The following is a 24,348-nucleotide window of genomic DNA, read 5'->3' as shown; positions in this document are numbered from 1 at the left end:
GGGACTCCTTTTATACCTCTTTAGGAAGTTGTTTTGAGTTGAGTAGGTTGCTTTTTGTATGCTTAGTTCACATTTGTGTTCGAAGGAAGGAAGGAGAGAAGGCTTGCAATGCCGAATTCCAGCTCATGATCAGTTACTCTCATGTGTTTTGCCTAATGGATGCATCGTCCATCCTATCGTTGTGTCAATATTTCCCAGCCTCGGTTTGGAAGATGTCATTTTCCAACCCATTGGTCTCATTCCGACAGAATGATTACTCTTCTGCACAACTATGCAAGTTAGAGTGAAGGGGTTTTTGGAAATGGAGGTCTGTTCGAGTTTTAGCGAGGGTATGGACACACCTATGGTTGTTAAGGATGCAAGGATGAAGTTCAATGTATTTCCAGATGGCTAAGTTGTGAGAATCATGTTTGTTCCTGAGCAGGGAGATGCAACACCTATTCCTCACCTATGGTTACATGAGTAGTGTTACATCGAGTTTGGTTAGCGGCTGCTTAAACTTGAGGACAAGTTTCTTCATGAGGGGGAGTATGATGCAGTAGAATAAATAGGTCAAGTGTCTGTTAAAAATTGCTTATTAGTTGTAGTCTATAAATAAGTGATGTAATATTCCTTTGTACTTAGCTTTTGATTAAGAAATACATTGTGATTGGAATAGAGCTTGGTTTCTCTCTCTAGCCCTTAGGAGTTTTACCCCTAATTGGGGCATTTGTCTTCTCTCTCTCTCTCTCTCTCGCAATTCAATCCTTGATTTGCATTTGGATTGCGTTAAATTACTTGGAACATATTCATATGAGGAGGTCCAGGTCTGACTTATCAAGAAAAGGGGTAGGTCTTGGTGAAAGTTACTAGTTCTATTCCAATAGTACCAATACATGTAACATGGAGACATATAAAAAATAGTAGGTTAGGAAGTCTTTTGGTGAAAATTAAACTAGAGATTTTTTTTTTTTTTTTTTAAAATGTGAACTTGATTGGCAATTTTAAGTAATTTGAAATTAGGGACATATTGACTTCTGGCTTGGGAAATTCCAACTAGCTAATGTGTAACTTACCCTCCACCTCCCTCCCTAAAAAAGAAAAAAAATCTCTTTGAAGGGATTTGTTTGTGTGTGTGTGGTGTAAAGGGTATTTGGACACGGAATGAATATTCCATACATGATATTTTTTCTGAGTCTCCTTAATTGTTCAATGTCCGAAGTGTTGTTAAAAGTGTTGGATATCAAGCACAAAAACACTTGGACTCAAGATATAAGATGTGGAACAATCTCTACAAAGGGACACTCATTGTGTGTTAGTTCATGATCAATTTGAGTCCGACAAAGGAGACAATTTTTAGGCTTATTCTCATCTTAAAAAAGTTCAAAGAAATAGAAATTTATCCCCACTCTTAATCCTAGATTTTGACATGCATGGTTTTTCGGACTTATTCTCTTGTTAAAGAATTTAAAAGAAATAAGAAACATAAATTTTATCTCCACTCTTAATCCTAGATTTTGAGATGCAAAATTGTTGCAAAAGACTTTATATTAAAATCAAACACAAGATTTGGTACATGATGTTATAGAATTTATAAACTCTATCACAGTTGTCATACCGTACATTTATACCTCACATTAATCACGGTGGTTATACCGCTTCATTACCATGGATGTTATATCTTGCCAATTATACACCTAGGCCAAGAGCTATGTATGCCAAAGTCTTTTACATGCATTGTTGGACTCTAGGAAATTTTGCTTAGAAGCTAGAGCTAAAGGCTTTGTCATGGACTAATGGCATTGTGACCCACACAGGTTGAGCTGCCTTAATCCAGTTCTACCAAGAGAGGGACCTTGTCACTAAACCTTTCTCAAAGATTCCCAAAATCTGTACATATTCTTAACGGTCTAAGTTCTTACAAGAACCCTAAAAATAAAGTAGACATTCCAGATAGTTACAACCTATGTTACATGGATTTGAGTATGAGTATCGAGTGTGAGTGTTTCTAGGCATTGGACCTCACTAAACCATTAATATTAGGATAGACTATAATGATAAATATCCAAAAGTTAGGTTTGGGTATGTGGACACGTCTTGAACATTTAATTATATTGTATGTCTCACATGCAATGTTTGGCTAAAGTTTTAGCCAATAGGCTTAGACTGGTGGTGGGGGATGTTGTGCGAGAGTCTCAGAATGCTTTTGTGAGTGGTCGTCAAATTTTGGATGCGGTCTTGATAGCTAATGAGTGTGTTGACTGTCATTTGTGTGATGAACGACCAAGCATCATTTGTAAGCTGGATATTGAGAAGGCTTATGACAATGTTAGTTGGGATTTTTTAATGTCTGTCATGGAGCGGATGGGTTTTGGAGAGAGGTGGAGGCGGCGGATTTTATTTTGTATCTAGACGATGCGGACGTCTATGTTGGTGAATGGGACTCTGGCAGGTTTTTTTTAGATGTTTCAGGGATTGCGACAAGGAAACCCTTTGTTTCCTTTGTTGTTTATTCTGGTGATAGAGGTGCTAAGTCGGTTGTTATCTCGAGCGGTGCAGGAAAGTTTGTTGGTGGGCTTTTTGGTAGGTGATGGGGGCTGGGGTCCTCTAGTTGTTTCTCATCTCTGTATGCTGCTGATGCTTTGATTTTTTGCAGGGTGGATTTGGAGTGTTTTCTATTATGCTTTGAAGTAGTCTCAGGTTTTAAGGTGAATTTGGGGAAGCCAGAATTGATTCCGGGGGGGGGGGGGGGGGGGAGTCTTAGTAGATTTCGTTTTTGGCGGCTATTTTGGATTGTAAGGTGTCTACTTTGCCGGTGTTTTATTTGGGGTTGCTGTTGGGGGCCCCTTATAAGGCTAGGAGGTGTGGAATGAGGTTTTGGAGAGGGTTCAATGTAGGTTGGCAGGATGGAAGAGGCAATATTTGTTGAAGGGTGGGAGGCTTTCTTTGGTAAAAAGTGTGTTGGATAGTGTTTTGACTTATTTTATATCGGGGCATGTTATTCCAGTATCAGTGGCTCGTCATTTGGAGAAGTTGCAGCGGGATTTTTTGTGGGAAAGTAATGAAGGAGAGTTTCGTTATCATCTTATTAGTTGGGATCAGGTTGCTGCTCAAAGAAGTATAGGGGTTTGGGGGTGCAGAGGTTGTGTAAGTTTAATTTGGCTTTACTGGGTAAGTGGTTGTGGAGCTTTTCAAGGGAGAGGGATCGGTTGTAGCGTCGGGTGGTGGCTTCTAAATATGGGGTGGGGTGGGGTGGGGTGGGGTGGGGAGGGTGGTGTACTAGGGAGGTGGGAGGGCCTTATGGGTGTGGATTGTGGAAGGGTGTTTGGTTGGGGAGGGAAGGGTTTTGGAGGTACGTTCAGTTTTGGGTAGGTATTGGCGACTGGGTACACTTTTGGAAAGATTAGTGGTGTGGGGAGGATGCTCTGCGGGTGCGTTTTCCGTTGATTTTCCGTTTGGCAGTGGATCCTAATGTGATGGTGGCTTCTTATTTGGGTGGGGGTGGTGAGGAGGTGGTTTGGGATACTGTTTTGCGTCGACATACTCATGATTGGGAGGTTGGGCAGTTAGTGGATTTGTTGACCTTTTTGTATGGGGTAAAGGTTAGGTGGGGGTGGGGATGATGCTTTTGTTTGGGTGGTTCTTGGTGCGAAAGATGTTTTTACAGTTTCGTCTTTCTATTGGAGTTTGTGTTTGTGGTGGTAGGGAAGGTTTTTCTTGGCGTTGAGTTTGGGCTTCTAGTATTCCTTCGAAGGTGGCCTTCTTTGTGTGGACAACAGCTTTTGGTAGGATTTTGACTATTGATAACTTGATTCGTCGAAACCATATTTTGGTTAACTAGTGTTGTATGTGTTGTGCTGATGCGGAGAAAGTAGATCATTTGCTTATTCATTGTCTAATTGCTTCTCGTTTGTGGGTGAACATTTTCTCTTTGTTTGGAGTGGTGTGGGTTCAGCCGAGGCGGGTCATGGAGGTTCTTCATTGCTGGGGGGGTGGTCGAGTAGGGCGGAGGTGGCGGCGAGCTTGGGCTTTAGCCCCTTTGTGTTTGATGTGGTTGATTTGGTTGGAGCGGAATTGTCGGACTTTTTAGGGGTGTGCTATGTCGGTGGCTCAATTGGAGTCTTGGGTTTTTGGTGTTCTTTATAGTTGGGTGTCTAGTAGCGTGGTTCCCAATTTATTTGTTTTTTCTAGATTTTGTTGATGAGTTAAGTGGTTAGGTTCCCCGTTTAATGGGTTAGTTTTTTTGTATTTGTTTGCATCTTCTTGATGCTTTGGCAATAAATTTTATTTATCAAAAAAATATTCTCACATACAATGATGGCATTTTTTAGGAATGTACTTGAAATTAAATAGAATTTAGGGGAGAAAGGATATTTCCATGTGAAAGGCTACTATCAGATGTAAGTTGCTTCTTCTTCTTCTTCTTCTTCAAACATCGTTGAAATAGACACATATAGTGGACATGGGTACACTGGGAGGATGGAAGGGTGCACATAACACCGGTAACAATTTACGACCATATGCTCACTTTCTATACATAGAAGTTGGTGTATTTAGAATGCATAAACTCCTATTGAGCTTAATACTTTGAGCTCTAAGTTGCCTTTGTCTCTTTCTTGGCTAGACTACTCTATCTCTATTGTAGTCATCCTCTTTGTCTCTCGTTCCTTTTGTTAAGGAGCTTGATATGCATTGTTGGGTTCATTTCCTAACACTAACGTGGTATTAGAGCTCATGTTAGGAGAGGCCTTGGGTTTAAGTCTCCGTTGCATTTGTTTTTCCGTTTGCATTTTGTTTCTCTACATATTCGAATGTTTGAATCTCCACGTACTAAATGGTCTAAACACGAGGGAGTGTATTGGAGAGCTTGATATGCATTATTGGGCCAATTTCTTAACAACTTTTAAGACTAGTGGTGATCTAATACCTATAATGTGTTTGCCACTCCACAGTGAACCTGTGACCACGTACGTCTCAACCCTTCACACTAGGATACCACATATAAAGTAACGTGGTGAGAGTTTCAATAAGGTCATTTTTTCCCCCCGGGATATTTCACCAATTTGGCCACTTGCACTATGTGATTTTTCCAAATAGATTATTGCCGTACAATTTTGATCTAATTTGATGTCCTTTCTAGGCTTGTCCTTGTTAGTGGGTTGAAGTGGGTGGATGATGTCATCACCAATGCCCCTTATGCTATTACAGAGGAATTTATGAATCGTCTTTTCAATGAGCATAAGATTGATTATATCATACACGGTGATGATCCTTGCTTACTTCCAGATGGAACTGATGCTTATGCCCTGGCAAAAAAAGTTGGGCGTTACAAGCAGATCAAACGCACTGAAGGTGTATCCAGCACAGAGATTGTAGGTACTATAATTTTCTATTCTATGTAAGAATCTTTTGGAGAACTTTTAGTCTTTTAGTAAGAAAAAATAGTGCTTAGTGATCTTATCCGGTGTAGCTTTATCTAATATCAGGCTGAGGATGCATCAAAGTTGAGATTGGTTTGAAATCAAATGTCTTTTCCTTTTCTATTGAACTAACCCTGGTTAACCCTGTGCACTCTCAATACTGTGCTCATGTTCACTGGGGATGAGTTCATCTGATCATCATACATATATGACCTACAAGCCTGTCCAGAAAGGGAAAAAAATAAAATAAGAGAGAGAGAGAGAGAGAGAGTAAAATGATGTATGTGCGCTTTATCAGTTGTCAGTGTCACTTAAAATAATTAACAGAAAGAGGAATTTTGTCCAAAATTTGTTCATTTATTAACTTTACGAAATCAATAATATGTAGGAAGGATACTTGCTTCTGCAAAGGAAATAAAAGTTCGCGGAAGTCAGGAATGCTCATCTCTGCATGGAGAACCTCATAACCTAAATAGCATTCAGGGTGAGGAAAGTCGTGCCAATGGTGATCACATATCACATTTTTTACCTACTTCTAGACGGATTGTGCAATTTTCAAATGGCAGCAAGGTATATTTAATTTTTACTCTTCAATAGTCATTACAGCAAGACAAAGTATGAAATCACCTTTTCTAAATGCCATATGTTTATTCATTCATTACTCCTCACATTCAGTTCTCTTTAATAATAAATTCAAGTAATCCATATGCACATATGCTATATGTTTATTCATTCATTACTCAGGACAAAGCTCAATGAAATTTCCATTAGGTACAACTTTGAGGTTTGGGTAACCTGTAGTCGAACCATAGGTGTGTGAGGTTCTTATTAAAACATTAGGCTCATACTGCATCTGAAAGATTTGCTTCATACGCTAACCTCTTTTTATGGTAAAACATTCTTAAGAACTACAACGATAAATTATCTTTTAAATTTACAATTATGCTTAAAGAAGTGCAACATACAAACTCACAAAAGGCATAATATTTTATACTAAGCAAAACATATGAGATGCATAACTTTTTCTCTCCCCTTTTTTACCCCTTCACATTGGTGAGCAAAGAAACATGTACACTTTGCTGCTATAAAATATGTGAATGATAATACCACTTCCTTTTGGAATATCCTATCCATAGTTCATTGATTGGTGGCTGCAGTAATGATCTGCTGCTTTTAGTTAATGTTACATGACTACTGAAATAGAAGGGGAAGTTTGTTATAACTAACTGGACATTTCCAATAATAATCAGTAATGTCAGCAGGAAGGGGTGTCTTCAGAATGAGTGGCCTCATGCTTCATAGAAATGAGGGGAACTGCAACAGGCATCTACTGAGCACTGACTTAATAGTTGGAACTATAGGCATCAGAAAAGATGGTCCTTGAATATAATAGAATTGAGGCAATTTAAAACTTAGTCTTCTTTCTGTCTTTATTTTCTTATTTATTTTTGGGGATTGGTTGGGTAAATGAGCTATTTTTAGGGAATTTTTTTTTTTGGCAATTGAGATATTTTTTTTGGGGGTTAAATGAGCTATTTTTAATAAATAAATAAATAATTGAGGGTAAATTAGCCACTTTAGTATAATTTATTATTATTTTTTTAATAAAAAAATGTTGGGGTGTGTTTGGTTTGTATTTGTAGAGTAGTTTTTGAGATAAAAAGTACGAAAACTTGCTTAGTTTGCCTTTTTTCAGAAATGGTTTTGGAAAATTGTTTTGGGGAGAGAGTTTTAAAAAAAGTGATTGATTTGATGTGTACGAGAGAGAGAGTGATTTTGGAAAGTAGGTAACCAAACAAAATTTTGAGATTTTTTTTGGAAAAATTTGTTTGGTTTGATTACTCTTGAAAATTTGTTTGTAGAGAATTTTTCCCAAAATTTTTTTCTGAAAAACAATCCAAACAAGGCCGATATTTTTTTATTAAAAAATAGTGAATGAGCTATTTTTAATAAATTCATTTTTTTCCCCTTCTAGATCAACTGAGCTATTTCAAGAATTTTTTTTTCCCTTTTCTTTTCTTGTGCAATAAATGGGCTACTTTTTATAGAACACGAGAAGCTGTTTGCTGTCGGTGATGGAGAATATTATATCCAGAGCTGTGTATTACAAACTATTATAGGATTTTCGTTTTTTTTAATATGATTAAAAGTTGGGGAAGCTTAGAGAATTCTTGACCTTTTGAACTTTTATTATTATTATTTTTTCTATAGAAAATGATCTATCCTTTTTTTCTTTGCAAGTTTATGTAATCTAACTTCGTTGCATGTACTTTAATATTTTGCAAATCATTCACAGATGTCTTCTGAGTATTGTTCAAATCTGGATTTTTTCTTTACGTTTCCATGTTTTTTTCTGGATAATTTCAGAACAGCCACTTCTTCTCTGTTAACTACATGTATTAACTCCTTCAAAGCCAACTTTATCAATTTTGAGCATCAGTTCTTATTTTTTCTTAATCATGGATAGATTAAGTGGCATATGCTTAGCGGATATATAAAAAATAAAAAATAAAAAAGCAGCCCGAGCAAAGCCTAAATAAGAGATTGTGCAGATGCCATAGGGTCACAATGACTGAGATTAAGACAGATTATATGTAATGGAGTTGTAAAAGAATTTGGAGAAGAAAATGGGAAAATAGTGAAACTTAACAGTTAGTATATTTATAAGAGGGCAAATTGATGACGAGATTGCTCGTCAAATTACGGTTACAAACTTGGACCATTTAATATGGAAGTCTGTTGAAGTAGTAGATAATTGTGGAGTAACTACAAATTTGAGTAAAAAATTAACATGATCAGGGTAACCATTACAATGCCCATTTCCATGATCTGTCTTATATTTTGTGTGGGTTTGGACACCTTCATTTTCCATGAGCCAACTAAATATGAGTTACCAAACAATTTGACAATTAGATTTCTGTCTTTGCATTAGTTAAACTTGTGTTCCTTATTGTGTCAGTGCTCAGTTAGTTTATTTAATTTCAGGGCCCTGGTCCAAATGCTCGCGTGGTATACATTGATGGAGCATTTGATCTTTTTCATGCGGGACATGTCGAGGTATGTATGGCTGGAAGTTTTGACTTCAAATTTGTCTGCCCTCTTTTGTCTTTATGACTTCTTAGTGGATTACAATGCTCCATTAGTCTTGCTTTCCGCCTTTATCTTTTGTTTAAATTGACTTTAATACCAGACTTTTTATTGCATTTAATTGATGAAAATGCAAGTAATTCTGTAATTGGTCAAAATGTTACTTGCTATAGAAACATGATGTATTATCTTTCCTTCTTGTATTAGTGTTTGGTGGTTTCATATTTGCAGCATTATCCACCCAAATAAATTTTAAATGACCTTAGCTGATCACAGACCACTTTGCTCTTATTAGTTTGTAAGAAATAATGTATAGAGAAAGAGAGAGAATAAATTGTATGTATTATTATTGATTGATGTATTGATTGATATATCTTGATATTTTATATTACAAATCAGAGTGGCTCATTATATAGGAAAGGGTTTGGGTAGTAGGTGAGGAGTAGGTGAGGGTAAATTGGTGGTAGGTGTAGTAGGTTTATGGTAAATTCTAACAGCCCCCCGCAAACTCAACGAGGATAGAAATTAACCAACTTGAGTTTGAAGAAAGGAACAAAACAAGCAAATACATAAAAATAAAAGAGGATAGGTGACACTGTATGGTCGTGTCAGACCATTGGTGAAGACACTCGATGGTGGTGTCATAACGTTGTAGAGGACACTGTATGGTGGTGTTATAACGGTGTAGAGGACACTGGATGGCGGTGTCAGACCGATGTAGAAGACAGTTTATGGGGTCATGTCGGACCGTTGTAGCAGACAATGTTGTGACAGTTGTTGTGACAGTTTACGGAGTCTTGCTGGACCCTTGTAGAAACTAACTGGAATCAATGTCGGGACAGTTTACAGAGTCTTGTCGGACCCTTGTAGAAACTAACCGGAATCAATGTCGGGACAGTTTACAAAGTCTTGTCGGACCCATGAAGGAGCTAACCGGAATCAATGTCGGGACAGTTTACAGAGTCTTGTCGGACCCTTGTAGAAACTAACCGGAATCAATGTCGGGACAGTTTACAGAGTCTTGTCGGACCTTTGTAGAAACTAACCGGAATCTATGTCGGGACAGTTTACAGAGTCTTGTCGGACCCTTGAAAAGTTGCACCCTCAAAAGGTGTGCCCAATTCATAAAAAGGCGGGCCATCAAAAAGCGTGCCATCAAAAGACGTGCCATCAAAAGGTGTGTCCACTTTATCAAAAGATGTGCCATGAAAAGGCGTGCCAGTTTGTCGGGCGTCAAGAGGCGCGCGATGCGCGTGGCAGCCTCGGCTATTTAACCAAGACGAAGGCAGAGGCTGAGGCAGAGAAAAAACTGAGAGAAACCTCTGAAAAATCCTTCGTGTTGCTGAGAAAGATAGTTCCGTTTGCGGAGAGAGATAGTCTGTAATACTCTGTTGCCCAGAAAATAGTCTGTAACACTTTGTTGCCCAGAAAATGGCCTCGTCTTCTCGGAGTCTGCTCACCCTCTTTCCCGACCTCAACGAGTCAACAAGAGAGAGAACTGGAGCGGTAGCACTGGAACCTCAACCGAGTGCCCCGGAGTTTACTCCGCTGAACTTTCCGATGCGGTCTGTGGAGCAAAGAATGGCAGTGCAGTCGGATGTGGAAGCAAATCAGTATACTCTGAAGGCATGTGTGGAAAGTATGACGGCGGTCACAAATTTGTCGAACCGGCTGCAGAGTAGGACAAATGAGGTGCAGCATTTAAACTCCCAGCTGGCTCTGCTCCAACGCATGTATAAGGATGCGCGAGCAGAGATAAGTGTGCTAAAGGCGGAAAATAAGGAACTGAAGCGGAAGGCCACCGTGATGTTCCGTTTTGGAGGTCCGCCATATGCTGCAGTGGAGGAGTATGGGGGAGTGAACGTGCTCGGTGGACAAGGAAACACGGAGACCGGACTGGCACGGGACACCCAAGATAAAAGTAAGAAGAAGAGACCTGCAGTAGAGTAGAGAAGGGAAAAGAAAAAAACCCACTGTGTGGGTGGATGTTTTGTGTGTTTGTTGTTTTTTTTTTTTTTTTTTTTTTTTTTTTTGCTGTAAAATGGGGATCGGGGTTGATCCTAGTGTAAAATTGTGATCGGGTTGAAAACCGAGGTGGTGAATGGATTGTGGATTTGTTTTTTGTTTGTTTGTTTGTTTGTTTTTTTTTGTTTTTTTTTGTTTTTTTTTGTGGAATAATAAAAATAAAATAAAATAAAATAAAAATAGATAAAACAATATATATATATATGTTAAATTGTTTTTAAAATAGAAATATATTTTATATACTCTAGTGGGATGAAACATGGTGGGAACAAAGAGAATAAAAAAAAAAAAATAGAGATAAGAAAAATAAGCACCCGGATGAGACATGCCCAGGTGGGGTGATGAATAAAAAAATAAAAAACAACAAAAACGAAAAAGTAGAAATATTAAAAAAATGTGATGGGTATGTGGTTTAGTGGAAAACATGTGTGAAAGGGGCTCACCAACTAAGTGTTGTTGTTAAAGAATAAAAGAAAAAGAAGCACAGGGGGCAGACCCAGTCATGGCGATGATGATGTTTGGTGGGTGGTGGAAAAAGTAAAGTGAGAGAGAAAATGTGTTTCCCGGATTTGAGAGAGGTGTCTGAGGAGTGGAAGAAGGACCTCCAGAAGCTGATCATCATGTGGTTGTCTTGCAGAAAAGGGGATGCATGGAATTCCAGTCACTGGTGGCAATAAGAAACTGAATGGGTTGTTATTAACAATAACTGTTCGGCAGAGATCCTGTGAGAGGCAAGACAGATCCTTCACATGCTCACGATATTCCGTGCTAATGGTAGAAGGCCGATACAGTCTATTAGATGTTTCATAAGCACACACTAGAGTCTCATCTAAATCAAGAACCACCGTAAGCCTCGTGGAATCCCAGCTGTGGCCATGACAATGGCAGTAGCAAGTTTCTTTTCTGGTACTCGCCTGTATCGGAACCAGAAGCCCGGAGGTAGCCCTCTGACAAGAATCTGTCAGGTGCTAGTAGCTTCTGTGAAGAAATATAGGGTTAGAGTTCCAGCAGATAAGACTCTTTTGTATGAGATTGCTGATACAGAATCTGCTATCAAAGGAAGCCGCAAGATTGATCACACCAAAGATTTTAGTTTCTTGGATAAGGCAGCTGTGCAGAAACAATCAGATCATACGGGGGGCTGGTGGTGAAGTCTAGAGAGAGAAAAAAATTGGTTGGAGAAGAGATGGCCTTCTGTTTGGTAATGAAGGGTGTCCCCCTGCATGGTGTGTGTGTGTGTTTTGCCCATCATTGTTGCAGACATGGTGTTCGATGAAATGTCTCAGAGAGATCTGATTGTTTGCAGACATTGGTGAAGAAGAGTGACGGTATGTGTAGAGAATTTTAGCGGACTAGGTTGAGGTCCGGCGGGCGGCTAAGGTGAGGTTGCCGCCCGCCGGGGAAGCGAAAATACTAGGTTCTAAACCTGCTCTGATACCATGTAAGAAATAATGTATAGAGAAAGAGAGAGAATAAATTGTATGTATTATTATTGATTGATGTATTGATTGATATATCTTGATATTTTATATTACAAATCAGAGTGGCTCATTATATAGGAGAGGGTTTGGGTAGTAGGTGAGGAGTAGGTGAGGGTAAATTGGTGGTAGGTGTAGTAGGTTTATGGTAAATTCTAACATAGTTGCTCATTCCTCAGAACTGTTCATATACCTTTGGTCTTCACTCTTCACTACTCATCTTTGATGATGCCATTATGCATTACACTGGCTGCTGCGTCTTGATTGAATGACAGTAAAGATGTTGCAATGCGCACTAGAGTAATAGAACTGTATATCAGCTTATAGGCAGGAGGTATTCAGTTTAATAGTTGGCCTAGGTGGTGCTGGTTGGCCTAATGGGCATTGGGAAGCTAGTTTATACACATCTTCCATTGTTCAGGAGAGAGAGATAGAGTTCTGAGCTTCTGAATCACGTAAGTTGCGAGGGAAGTAAGCAAACAGAACAAAAGTTATCAAAAGTTTTTGTGCATCCCTTGTGTTTTCGTAGTAGATATAATGAAGAGGTTTGATATGGTGAAGAACCCTACGTCAAAATGCATCAACTAGTATCAGATCTACTGGGCATTTACTTGTCACCTGGTTTTCTTCTCAACAAAACTTGGTTTTAGAGGGCCTTCTATTATACAAGTTTAATGATTTTGTCTAAAACCTTTACATAAGGAAGTTTAGATGGGTTGTCATGGTTATAAAGAGCAACTTGCTGGCATACAGGTGGTTGTTGGAAATTTAAGGGCTACTGTAGTATTTGTACCGAACCATGTGGGACATTTGGATAGGTTTGAAATGAATGGGTACTTCTAACTTCTAATGTTTAACAAGATACCAGAGGGGTGGCTAGAAAGTGTTTTATGTGGATGGTTTAATGCAATAAAACGCTCCATTATTTTCAATCAACTGAATATTCAAAAATGGAGAAGAAAATCTTTTCAAATTTGTCATTGGAGACCTCTATGCTTGTTTTTTTAATGCATAATTCACAGCAGAGAAAAAGAGGGCTGACAAGGTTAGAGAAGTTGTAGAGGGATTTTTTATGAGGTGTCAGTATTAGAAAATGGGAAATTTTTAATCAGGCTTAATTGGGGAAGTGGCTACGGAGTTTTACTTGTAAGTTGGACAAATAATGGAGGGTGATGGTTTAAGTTTCTGAATAAATTGTACATTCAACTTGCGTATAAAACAAGGAGTACAACTGATGTACATGGCAATCCTAGACCCGATCTAAAATAGGAAATAGAATAAACCTATACAATCAATCTAATATATTTACATAACTAACATAATATTCGCACATTTCCACTCAAACTTAAGGTATTTTAGCAGCAAATACTGAAAGTTTGCCAAGAAGAAACTGAAATCAAGTAGTGGTGTGAGTCTTGGTAAAGAAATCAGTAACTTGCTATGCCGAAGAGACGAAAGGAAGTTAGATGGAGCCAGACTGTAGATGCTGACGAACAAAATGACAATCAACCTCAATGTGCTTTATCTACTCATGAAAGACAATTATGGACAATTTGAATAGCACTGCGGTTGTCATAGTAAAGGGAGGTCAGAGAAGACCAAGGGACACCCAAATCACTCAAGAGACATTGAAGCCAAACAATCTCAACAGTGGCATGAGCCGTAGCACGAAACTCTGCCTCGGCAGTGGAACGCTCAACAACAATTTGTTTCTTGTTCTTCTAAGAAATCAAGGAATCACCAAGAAACATGTAGAGGCTAGAAGTGACCAGCCTAATTAGAATCAGCATAGGCTACCAAGTCTAAGGAAGAAGTAGAAGACCGCAATAGACCCTGAAAGATAGTACCCTGAAGGTAGTGAAGAATCCGGATCAAAGTAGCCTAATGCGTAGAGCGAGGAGCAAAAATGAACTGGCTACCTACATGAACAATATAGGCAGGATCAGGGCGAGTACTCGTCAGATAGACTAAGTAATCCACAAACTCTCAATATAAAGTAGGATCATCCAGAGGAACACCATCAATAGTGTTGAGTTTCACATTAAGCTCAATGGGGGTATTAGAATTTTTAATGTTAGTAAGACCGGCACGATGAATAACCTCATGGGCATACTTGGCCTGAGATATAAAGTAGTCCTTGGGGAAGAAACTATCTCAATACCAAGAAAATACCACAATAGGCCCAGATTCTTCATTTCAAAGGTGTCGAAAAGATGCTTCTTGACCTTAGAGATAGCAGAACAGTCAGAGCTAGTGATGATCATATCATCTACATACAGTAGTAAGGCAACAAAACCAACAGATATAGGAGAAACAAAGCAAAATTTTAGGCATAAGGTTGAAACCTAAGCTCAACAATAGCTGTCTGAAAGCAATCATACTAAGCACGAGGAGATTGCTTCAAATCGTATAGAGTACGTTGAAAATGACAAACCTATCCAGAGGAGTGAGGAAGGCCAGGGAGAGGACGCATGTAAACTTTCTCAGCGAGATGTCCATTTGAGAAAGTATTCTTAACATCCATCTAATAAAGAGGCCAATGACGAACAGTAGTGACAAATATCAATGTATGGACAATAGTCATCTTGGCAACAATCTCAAATGTCTCATAATGAATACCATACTCCTATGAAAAACTTTTCGCAATTAGGTGAGCTTTGTATCACTCGAGAGAATCATTAGAATGAGTCTCCACTTTGTAGACCCATTTGCAGCTAACTAGATTCTTACTAGCAGGCAAAGGAAGTATTAGTTTTCTGTAAAGCAGACAACTCATCTTCCATAGCTCGAACTCAATTGGGATCCCGACAGGCCTCCTTATAAGACTAGGGTTCTGAAAAAGAGTGAGTAGCAAACAAGAAGGTACCACAAGAAGCAAAGAAACATGTATTTGAGAAACCCAACCTGTCTGAGGAATGACGTTGACGATCAAGATATTTACGTGCAGCAGGATTAGTGTCTTTAGAAGTAGGAGGATTAGTAGTAGAGACAGAGAGAACTGGTGGAGGGAGAGCCTTGCGACAAGAATAAACTAACAATAGAGGAGGAGAAGAGACATAGGGGTGGAGAGGAGGGAACAAGACTCACGGGAGATAGTGGAGGACTCAGCAAGAGGGGTGGTAGGAGAAGAAAAGGTAACAAGTTCATGGGAAATAGTAGAGATGTACTCATCAGGGGAGACCTGAGAAGGAAATGGATCAACGTGAACCAAATCCTCTTTGGAAAGAGGAGTAGTGATAGGAGGAAGCTTAAAGTAAGCTAGATGTTCTAGGAAGGCAATATGGCAGGAGACCTAAAGGCGGCGAGAAATAGGAACGTAACAGTGATAGCATTTCTGAGTATGACTGTAAGCCAAAAGGCATAAGGACAGACCATGCACTAAGTTTTGTCCTATCTTTTCGGGAAAGGACAAAACATGCAGACCCAAAAACATGAAGGAGACAGTAATTGGGAAATTAGGAAAACAGAGCCTCATAAGGAGAACGACTAGAGAGTAGGGGGTAAGCATACGTTTGAGAATGTCTCAAGGAGATGATGGTGTTTACGCTTAGCGTGACCCCAGTATAGGAAATTTGGTGAATGGTACCTAAATTGGCTAGATACTCACATAACTCTATTAAAATATTCCCCACCTAAGATGGTAACAATTTAATGGTTGACCCAAGCTCGGTAGTGATCATAGACTGAAAGGTACGATATATTTGGTAGAAGTTAGATTTATGAGTCATAAGATAAACCTAAGTATAGCAAGTGCAATTATCAACAAAAGACATGTAGTAAGCAGTCAACAAACAAATGACTTAGGCGAGAATGCTATAAATAAAGTGGACTCGATTGAGAGTCTAATTGAAATGAAAAAAGGCAACTGGAGTGGTGGATAGAGGAAGATGCAAGCTTTTTACCACATAGAGATAGCTATAGTTCAATGGTTAAGACTTGGCCTATTAACCTTGAGGTTATGGGTTCAAGTCTTGGAACCACCACTTTGTGCATTATGCCAAAGGTTAGATGTGTACTAAATCTTTTTCCTCCCAAACACACATTAATGTGTACTAATTGGGCGTTGTTTTTTGTTTTTTTAGAGATCTCCAACTCTACGGCCGGTCTTGATCTGCTTTTTGGACACTTGATCCTGCACACAACAGACAAGAGGAAAAGATAACATCAAAATCAGAAGCATCAAGTAAACTGATAGATAATAAACTCACAGATAACTGAAGAATATAAAGAATGGAGGGAATAGTAACAGCAAACATGGCACTGGCAGAGGGTAAGACAGACCCAATAGATAGAACAGACATACCAAACCCATTAGGAGTATTAATTTGAGAGGGGGAATACAGTTTTTAAGTAAGGAAAAGTGAGGAGTCATGAGATGAGAGGCACTAGAATCAAAAAGCCAGACAAAAGAAGGGATACCTGAAGAGAACCTAAGCAAACCTGGATGAAGAGAGGTAAAAGGGGAAGCAGATGGGGATGGCTAAAAGGTGGACAAGATATACTGTAGTTGAGTAATCTGAGCACTTAAGGAAGCCAAGTTAGGATTTGGAGCAGGAGCAGATGCAGTATAAGCGGTAGAAGGCTGGAACGTACTTGGAATAGGATTGTGGAACTGTGTTTGAGGTGGCTGAGAAGACGTAGTAGGCTGACGTCCCTTCTTGGGACAATTGTGCTTCCAATGACTCCTCAGGTGGCAAAAAGCACACTCATCTGTACCTAATAGCCCCTTTTTGGGTTTCCCAGTGGCCTGAAGCTGATGATGAGGTGGGGTCGATAACAGAGAAGGCTTAGTAGAAACTTTCTTCTACATTTGTAAGCATTTGTGAGGACACTTTGACACATATGATATATGTTCGATATGTTCAGTTAGATGTGCACCATACAAATATGTGCAAGTAGTAAAGTTTACTATGTAACTATGCATTATATTCATGTTCTATGCACGAAAGCTCTATGTCAGATTCTTAATACCATTTTACCCTAGTAAATGAAAGTAGTATTTAAAAAATAAGAAATTTAGTAGTGCCAAGGTGTCCTAGATGAATCAGACACGTGCACACACCCGATACCCCATACCTACACCCATGTAACAGAGATACAAAGGGCCTCAGTGCCACCAAAAGACCAACGATTCCACATGCACCATATAATCAATGACCATAAATTCTTCCTCCGCTCGCCACTAGAACCCCAGCCAACTGTAGAGAAGCTCATCCACACAGTAAGGGATAGCCCACACTACTTCAAACCAACATAACTAAGTTCAAAGTTCTCTCGTCACATGAGATGATCCACTGACTCACAAGTCCCCCATCCCAAAAATAAGTGTATTTTTCAAACTTATCCCACATCTTCTGAATCTCTTTCCAAAGACTCACCATAAATCATGTTTACCCCCTTGTCCAATCCCAATCCCACTTTGTTCCATCTGTGCGAATATAACATTAATTATGTAAATATATTAGATTGATTGTATATGTTTATTCTTATTTCCTATTTTAGATTAGGTCTAGGATTGCTATCTATATCGGTTGTACTCCTTGTATTATACACAAGTTGAATATACAATTCATACAGAAACTTACATGGTAGTAGAGCAAGGTACGAAACCCTAGTAGCCATCACACTTCGGTCGTTGTTTCTAATTTTTGGTTTCATCTTTTGTCTCTCCATCAAGTTCTCTGTCCGCGATCGTTGGGTGGTCGTGGGAATCACGATTCGTAATCATCCGTGACCTCTAGTTGAGTTGTCAAGTCGCGAGTTGTCTCTATGGTTCTCTGGTCTTTTCGTTTGACTTTTGGGCTTCAATGTCTCATACATGATCTCCCTCTACCTCTAGTTCGTGCAATCAAAGAGGTCTGCTTCACTCCTTTTGACTTTGAGTTTGGATTCTGGTTTTGTCTCTCCCAACGGTCTCTCTCTATAGCTTTGCTTTGGTTGTATTTGACAATCTGGTATTGCTCTTGGTTTATTATAGTCTCAAACCTCAGTTCTTTGCTTATTACTGTTTGACCCATTAATTCTCTTTTTATTACATTTAGACCCCCATTAGTTCATTGTCTTTTCCTTTTTTGGTTTGTTATGATGTCGGACACTAAAATTCAAGCCATCAAATACAAACCAACTAGTAGCAATTATGCCTATTGGGCCAATGTTATGAAGAATTTTCTTCTTGGTCAGAAAAAATTGGGCTATGTTTCTGGATCTGTTACTCATCCATCGAACTCAAAAGTGAAGGCTATCTGACTTCCTGTGACACTTGGGATTGTGACAATGCCCCAAATTCTGATCTAGTTTCATAATTCTATGGATGACCGTATTGAAATGATGTTTTTCCAAATACAATACTGCCAAGGAGGTGTGAGATTATTTATTGGGTGTTTATCAGCAATCCAACTTTGCCAAGCGGTATGAGTTGGAAACAGCTATTCAGAGTGCTCGTCAATGCAATCAGACTATTCAGGATTTCTATATTGAGATAAAAGGTCTCTGGGATCAGTTGGCTTTCATGGACCACCTCGCCTCAACATACTAGACACTTATGTTGAGTTCCTAGAGCAGGGCCGTTTAGTGCAGTTCTTAATGGCTCTCTCCCCTCAGTATGAGGCTATCCATGGTGGCATCCTTTATCGGTCTCCTTTTCCCTCTGTGGATGCTATTGTTTGTGAGCTCCTCTCTGAGAAAACCTGTCTTAAGACGCCCAGTCAGACTCTGCCTGCCTCTGTCTTCTTGGCTTCTACTAAGCCTTCTCTGTTATCGACCCCACCTCATCATCAGCTTCAGGCCACTGCGAAACCCAAAAAGGGGCTATTAGGTACAAATGAGTGTGCTTTTTGCCACCTGAGGAGTCATTGGAAGCACAATTGTCCCAAGAAGGGACGTCAGCCTACTACGTCTTCTCAGCCACCTCAAAAAGCACACTCATCTGTACCTAATAGCCCCTTTTTGGGTTTCGCAGTGGCCTGAAGCTGATGATGAGGTGGGGTCGATAACAGAGAAGGCTTAGTAGAAGCCAAGAAGACAGCGGCAGGCAGAGTCTGACTGGGCGTCTTAAGACAGGTTTTCTCGGAGAGGAGCTCACAAACAATAGCATCCACAGAGGGAAAAGGAGACCGATAAAGGATGCCACCATGGATAGCCTCATACTGAGGGGAGAGAGCCATTAAGAACTGCACTAAACGGCCCTGCTCTAGGAACTCAACATAAGTGTCTAGTATGTTGAGGCGAGGTGGTCCATGAAAGCCAACTGATCCCAGAGACCTTTTATCTCAATATAGAAATCCTGAATAGTCTGATTGCATTGACGAGCACTCTGAATAGCTGTTTCCAACTCATACCGCTTGGCAAAGTTGGATTGCTGATAAACACCCAATAAATAATCTCACACCTCCTTGGCAGTATTGTATTTGGAAAAACATCATTTCAATACGGTCATCCATAGAATTATGAAACTAGATCAGAATTTGGGGCATTGTCACAATCCCAAGTGTCACAGGAAGTCAGATAGCCTTCACTTTTGAGTTCGATGGATGAGTAACAGATCCAGAAACATAGCCCAATTTTTTCTGACCAAGAAGAAAATTCTTCATAACATTGGCCCAATAGGCATAATTGCTACTAGTTGGTTTGTATTTGATGGCTTGAATTTTAGTGTCCGACATCATAACAAACCAAAAAAGGAAAAGACAATGAACTAATGGGGGTCTAAATGTAATAAAAAGAGAATTAATGGGTCAAACAGTAATAAGCAAAGAACTGAGGTTTGAGACTATAATAAACCAAGAGCAATACCAGATTGTCAAATACAACCAAAGCAAAGCTATAGAGAGAGACCGTTGGGAGAGACAAAACCAGAATCCAAACTCAAAGTCAAAAGGAGTGAAGCAGACCTCTTTGATTGCACGAACTAGAGGTAGAGGGAGATCATGTATGAGACATTGAAGCCCAAAAGTCAAACGAAAAGACCAGAGAACCATAGAGACAACTCGCGACTTGACAACTCAACTAGAGGTCACGGATGATTACGAATCGTGATTCCCACGACCACCCAACGATCGCGGACAGAGAACTTGATGGAGAGACAAAAGATGAAACCAAAAATTAGAAACAACGACCGAAGTGTGATGGCTACTAGGGTTTCGTACCTTGCTCTACTACCATGTAAGTTTCTGTATGAATTGTATATTCAACTTGTGTATAATACAAGGAGTACAACCGATATAGATAGCAATCCTAGACCTAATCTAAAATAGGAAATAAGAATAAACATATACAATCAATCTAATATATTTACATAATTAATGTTATATTCGCACAGATGGAACAAAGTGGGATTGGGATTGGACAAGGGGGTAAACATGATTTATGGTGAGTCTTTGGAAAGAGATTCAGAAGATGTGGGATAAGTTTGAAAAATACACTTATTTTTGGGATGGGGGACTTGTGAGTCAGTGGATCATCTCATGTGACGAGAGAACTTTGAACTTAGTTATGTTGGTTTGAAGTAGTGTGGGCTATCCCTTACTGTGTGGATGAGCTTCTCTACAGTTGGCTGGGGTTCTAGTGGCGAGCGGAGGAAGAATTTATGGTCATTGATTATATGGTGTGTAAAAAATATATTGATATAGAGAAAGAAGAGAATAAATTGTATGTATTATTGATTGATATATATTGATCTGATATTCTGTCTATTACAAATGGTTCCTTATATAGATGTAGGTGTAGTGGATGGTGTGTAGTGGATGGTGATAGTGGTGTAGTGGGTTAGGTTTAGTGGAGTAGGTGAGGTGGTAGTGGTGTAGTGGGTTAAATTCTAACATGGTGCATGTGGAATCGTTGGTCTTTTGGTGGCACTGAGGCCCTTTGTATCTCTGTTACATGGGTGTAGGTATGGGGTATCGGGTGTGTGCACGTGTCTGATTCATCTAGGACACCTTGGCACTACTAAATTTCTTATTTTTTAAATACTACTTTCATTTACTAGGGTAAAATGGTATTAAGAATCTGACATAGAGCTTTCGTGCATAGAACATGAATATAATGCATAGTTACATAGTAAACTTTACTACTTGCACATATTTGTATGGTGCACATCTAACTGAACATATCGAACATATATCATATGTGTCAAAGTGTCCTCACAAATGCTTACAAATGTAGAAGAATTCATGTAATATGCCTTTGTATAGGTTGAAGAGTTTTTTTTTTTGGTGTGTATGTGTACAGTTAGGAGTTGGGTGTAGTTAAGCCATCTCAACCAATTTGTGGATTTGTAGAGTTTTTTTTTATACACTTGGAGGTGCATTGTGTTCTATCTTCTTCATATTGTTCTTCTTCATTTTATTTATTTATTTATTTTGTATTTGCGGTGTAATTCCTTTATGCCTTTATTTAATGAATCTTACATTACTTGCCAAAAGGAAAAAATAATAATTGCTTATTATTTTGAGGGTTGAACCTTAGTGAAAAGACCATGGCTTGTAATGAATTTGTTGACCCGTACCTCAATTAAGTCACAATCTATGATTTTGAGGATACTTTTCTAGGTTATTATATTTAGAACACCTAATTTTATTGGCAGTTAGCTCGTCATTTGGCTGTTGACATGAGCCCCACTCACCTTAGAAGCTCATTCCGATGCATGTAGAAGAAGACCTTTTTATTTACTTGTATATTGTGCCGAAGTATAAAGAGTACTGTCTGATGTGTCTTGATGCAATTAAGATGTAAACAGACCTATCTTATTAAGTGACATGCATGGCCTTTTTTTACTCTTGGTTGTATTATAAACTTGGAATTTCATTGCAGCCTTTCTCCTTAATTTAACAGTTACTTTTTGAAATATCCTGTGAGTAATGTTTTCAATGGGCCAATTTTTGTGCTTGCTCAGATCCTCAAAAGTGCCAGGCAACTTGGAGATTTTCTACTTGTTGGTATCCATAGTGACCACATTGTCAGGTGCGGCCATTCATTATATGCTTTACAGGGTTTACTTCCGTACTTGCCTTTTGAGTGGTTGTGGTGAAGATGATGCCAATAGTTATAATTGTGTTATTATTATTTCTTAGCAAAATATAAGTATTGCTATTACTTCATATTGTTTAGGATATTGTCCATGTGATTATATATATATCAATTCTCACATGCTTTAATATAACTAGTTGTGTTGCTTGTGATTTTTCATCTCGATTTGAGGGTAAAATTTCTATATATAGCAAAATTTTCTTTTGGACATCAAACAAATAAAATCAAAATAATATAATATTGACATCCAAACCATCAAAACAAAGAGATAGAGAGTATGGAGATAGCCTATGAAATTTGGAGAGGCACCACAAATTACTATCCTAAAATTGCATGTGCCTCGTTCCATACAGGTTTGAACGAACTCATACAACTAGATTCAACTCAGAATATTCATAGCGGTCTAACTCACAATGAATAGTTGTAGCAGATTGGATGTCAAGTTTGTATTGGATACCTAAAATTTTTAAAAAATAGTAATATAATATGTATATAGCACTACGGAAAAACAGAATTAAGGAGAAAAAGTACCACAGTTTTATGTCTTCAAATTGTAGAGAGTTTGTTTTTATAAGATAAAACTCTTTATGTTATTGTAACTGATGCATTGGTTCGGTTTAAATTCAAAACTTTTTAGATTTAAATTTAAATAGACGCATATTCAATTTAAAATAGTGTTCGTTAACCAAATAAGGTTTGATTTGAAACTTCAACAGCTAATTTAAAGTTTTTATTTTTATTTTTTTTATAAGTTGTAAATTATTTGTAATTATATTTTTATATAGAAAATTTAGAAAACCACATTTAAGTGAACATGAACAAAAGTTTAGCATCACATTATATTGTATTTTATATTTACATATTTTGAATTTTTAAAAAGGAATAATTATTGGTGGTTATTTGGTAGTGGTGGAAATGTGGCGGTAGTGCCAAAGGCAAACGTGGTGGTCGTAGTGAAATAATTTGGTGGTGGAGATAGTGGTAGGCATAGTAGTAGTCGTGGTGGTTGTGGCGAGGGTGGTTATGTCATAATGGTACATTTTGGTACTTATACATAAGTAACTAAAAATTTAGTATTTTTTTAACCAACATTTTATGATTTAAATAAAATTTTAAATGATAAGAGTTACAGTTATTAAACGAACTTAATTGATTTTAATGGGATAGAAATCTAAACATATTTTAAATTTTATTTATATGTTGTTACAATGATGCTTAATTAATTATAGTTGTAATGAAAATCAAATACAACACATAATAAATACAAATAAACTCTCAAAGTTGGAAAGAAACCTAAACAACTATACGAGAAATAAGACAACACACGCAAGTGGATAAATTAGAACAATTAATAACGATAGTGCAAGGAAAGCAACATAAAAAAGATGGAAAAGTTTAAAAAATCTAGTATATATTTGATTCACCAAATACATTTTTGTATTTAAATAAAAACTAAAAAATGAAATCACAACTAAATAGGCATAAATAGTAGAGTTAGATCCAAACAATCCAAAGCATTCACTTCGTCTAATTGTTCTTTAGGAAAATCAATAAATATGTGTACCAAATATATTTTTTAATTTTTATACTAAAAATAATACAAATATATTTAATATTTTCTATAAATCAAAAATAATAAATTGTAAACATTGCAAAACGACATTCATGCAGTTTGCGTTTTCCGTGAAAATAATTTTTACAAATTCAAAAATCACATTTTGATGTCTTCTAGTAAGTTGGTTATTTTTAGAAAATTTTCTCCAAATCAAAATTAAAAAAAAAAAAAAAGAAAATAAATTTATTTGTCTTTAGAAAAATGAAAATAGATGATGAAATCACAATAAATAGGCACGAACTGTGGATGTATTTATTTTATCGGCAAAAGTCAATTGTTAGCCTTCCCACCCTTGGAAAACACCAAGTGATTGCCTCCTAATTCAACTCCCCCTTGGCACGAACTGTGGATGTATTTATTTTATCGGCAAAAGTCAATTGTTAGCCTTCCCACCCTTGCAAAACACCAAGTGATTGCCTCCTAATTCAACTCCCCCTTAGGGAGAGTTGAACACATGACTTCCCTCTTGGGACTAAGCCCTTAAAAAAGTCACGATGGCCCAACTAAGTTAGACCTAGTTGCTTAAATCCAAACAATCCATAACATGCACTTTTTGTAGATGTTCTTTAGGAAAATCATTAATTTGTATGTTTAGGGAAATTGATGAAAATCATTAATTTGGAATATGATCTTTCGTATTCGTCTTCATTCTTGATTATAGATATCATAATGGCTTTGTTTCTAAAATATAATCCAGCCTCACATGTAAAAGCAGCACTTC

At 38.0% G+C, this 24,348-nt stretch overlaps 1 protein-coding gene across 15 annotated transcripts in view; it reads left to right on the top strand.

Annotated features, from left to right (window-relative positions):
• LOC114280585 (ethanolamine-phosphate cytidylyltransferase) overlaps positions 1-24,348 on the top strand; it is a 44,227-nt gene that overhangs the window by 6,968 nt on the left and 12,911 nt on the right. For all 15 annotated transcript variants that reach the window (XM_028222975.2, XM_028222971.2, XM_082903712.1 and 12 more), the window contains 4 exons: positions 5,120-5,355; positions 5,788-5,969; positions 8,385-8,456; positions 21,879-21,946. In XM_028222975.2, coding sequence (XP_028078776.1) covers positions 5,120-5,355; positions 5,788-5,969; positions 8,385-8,456; positions 21,879-21,946 — 558 coding nt within the window. The remainder of the gene's footprint in view (positions 1-5,119; positions 5,356-5,787; positions 5,970-8,384; positions 8,457-21,878; positions 21,947-24,348) is intronic.

This window comes from Camellia sinensis, chromosome 13 (assembly GCF_055761805.1).
Source record: "Camellia sinensis isolate YWXY chromosome 13, ASM5576180v1, whole genome shotgun sequence".
Lineage (NCBI taxonomy): Eukaryota > Viridiplantae > Streptophyta > Magnoliopsida > Ericales > Theaceae > Camellia > Camellia sinensis.
Note: the sequence above shows the minus strand (reverse complement) of the source record. Positions and strands in the feature narration are given on the sequence as shown.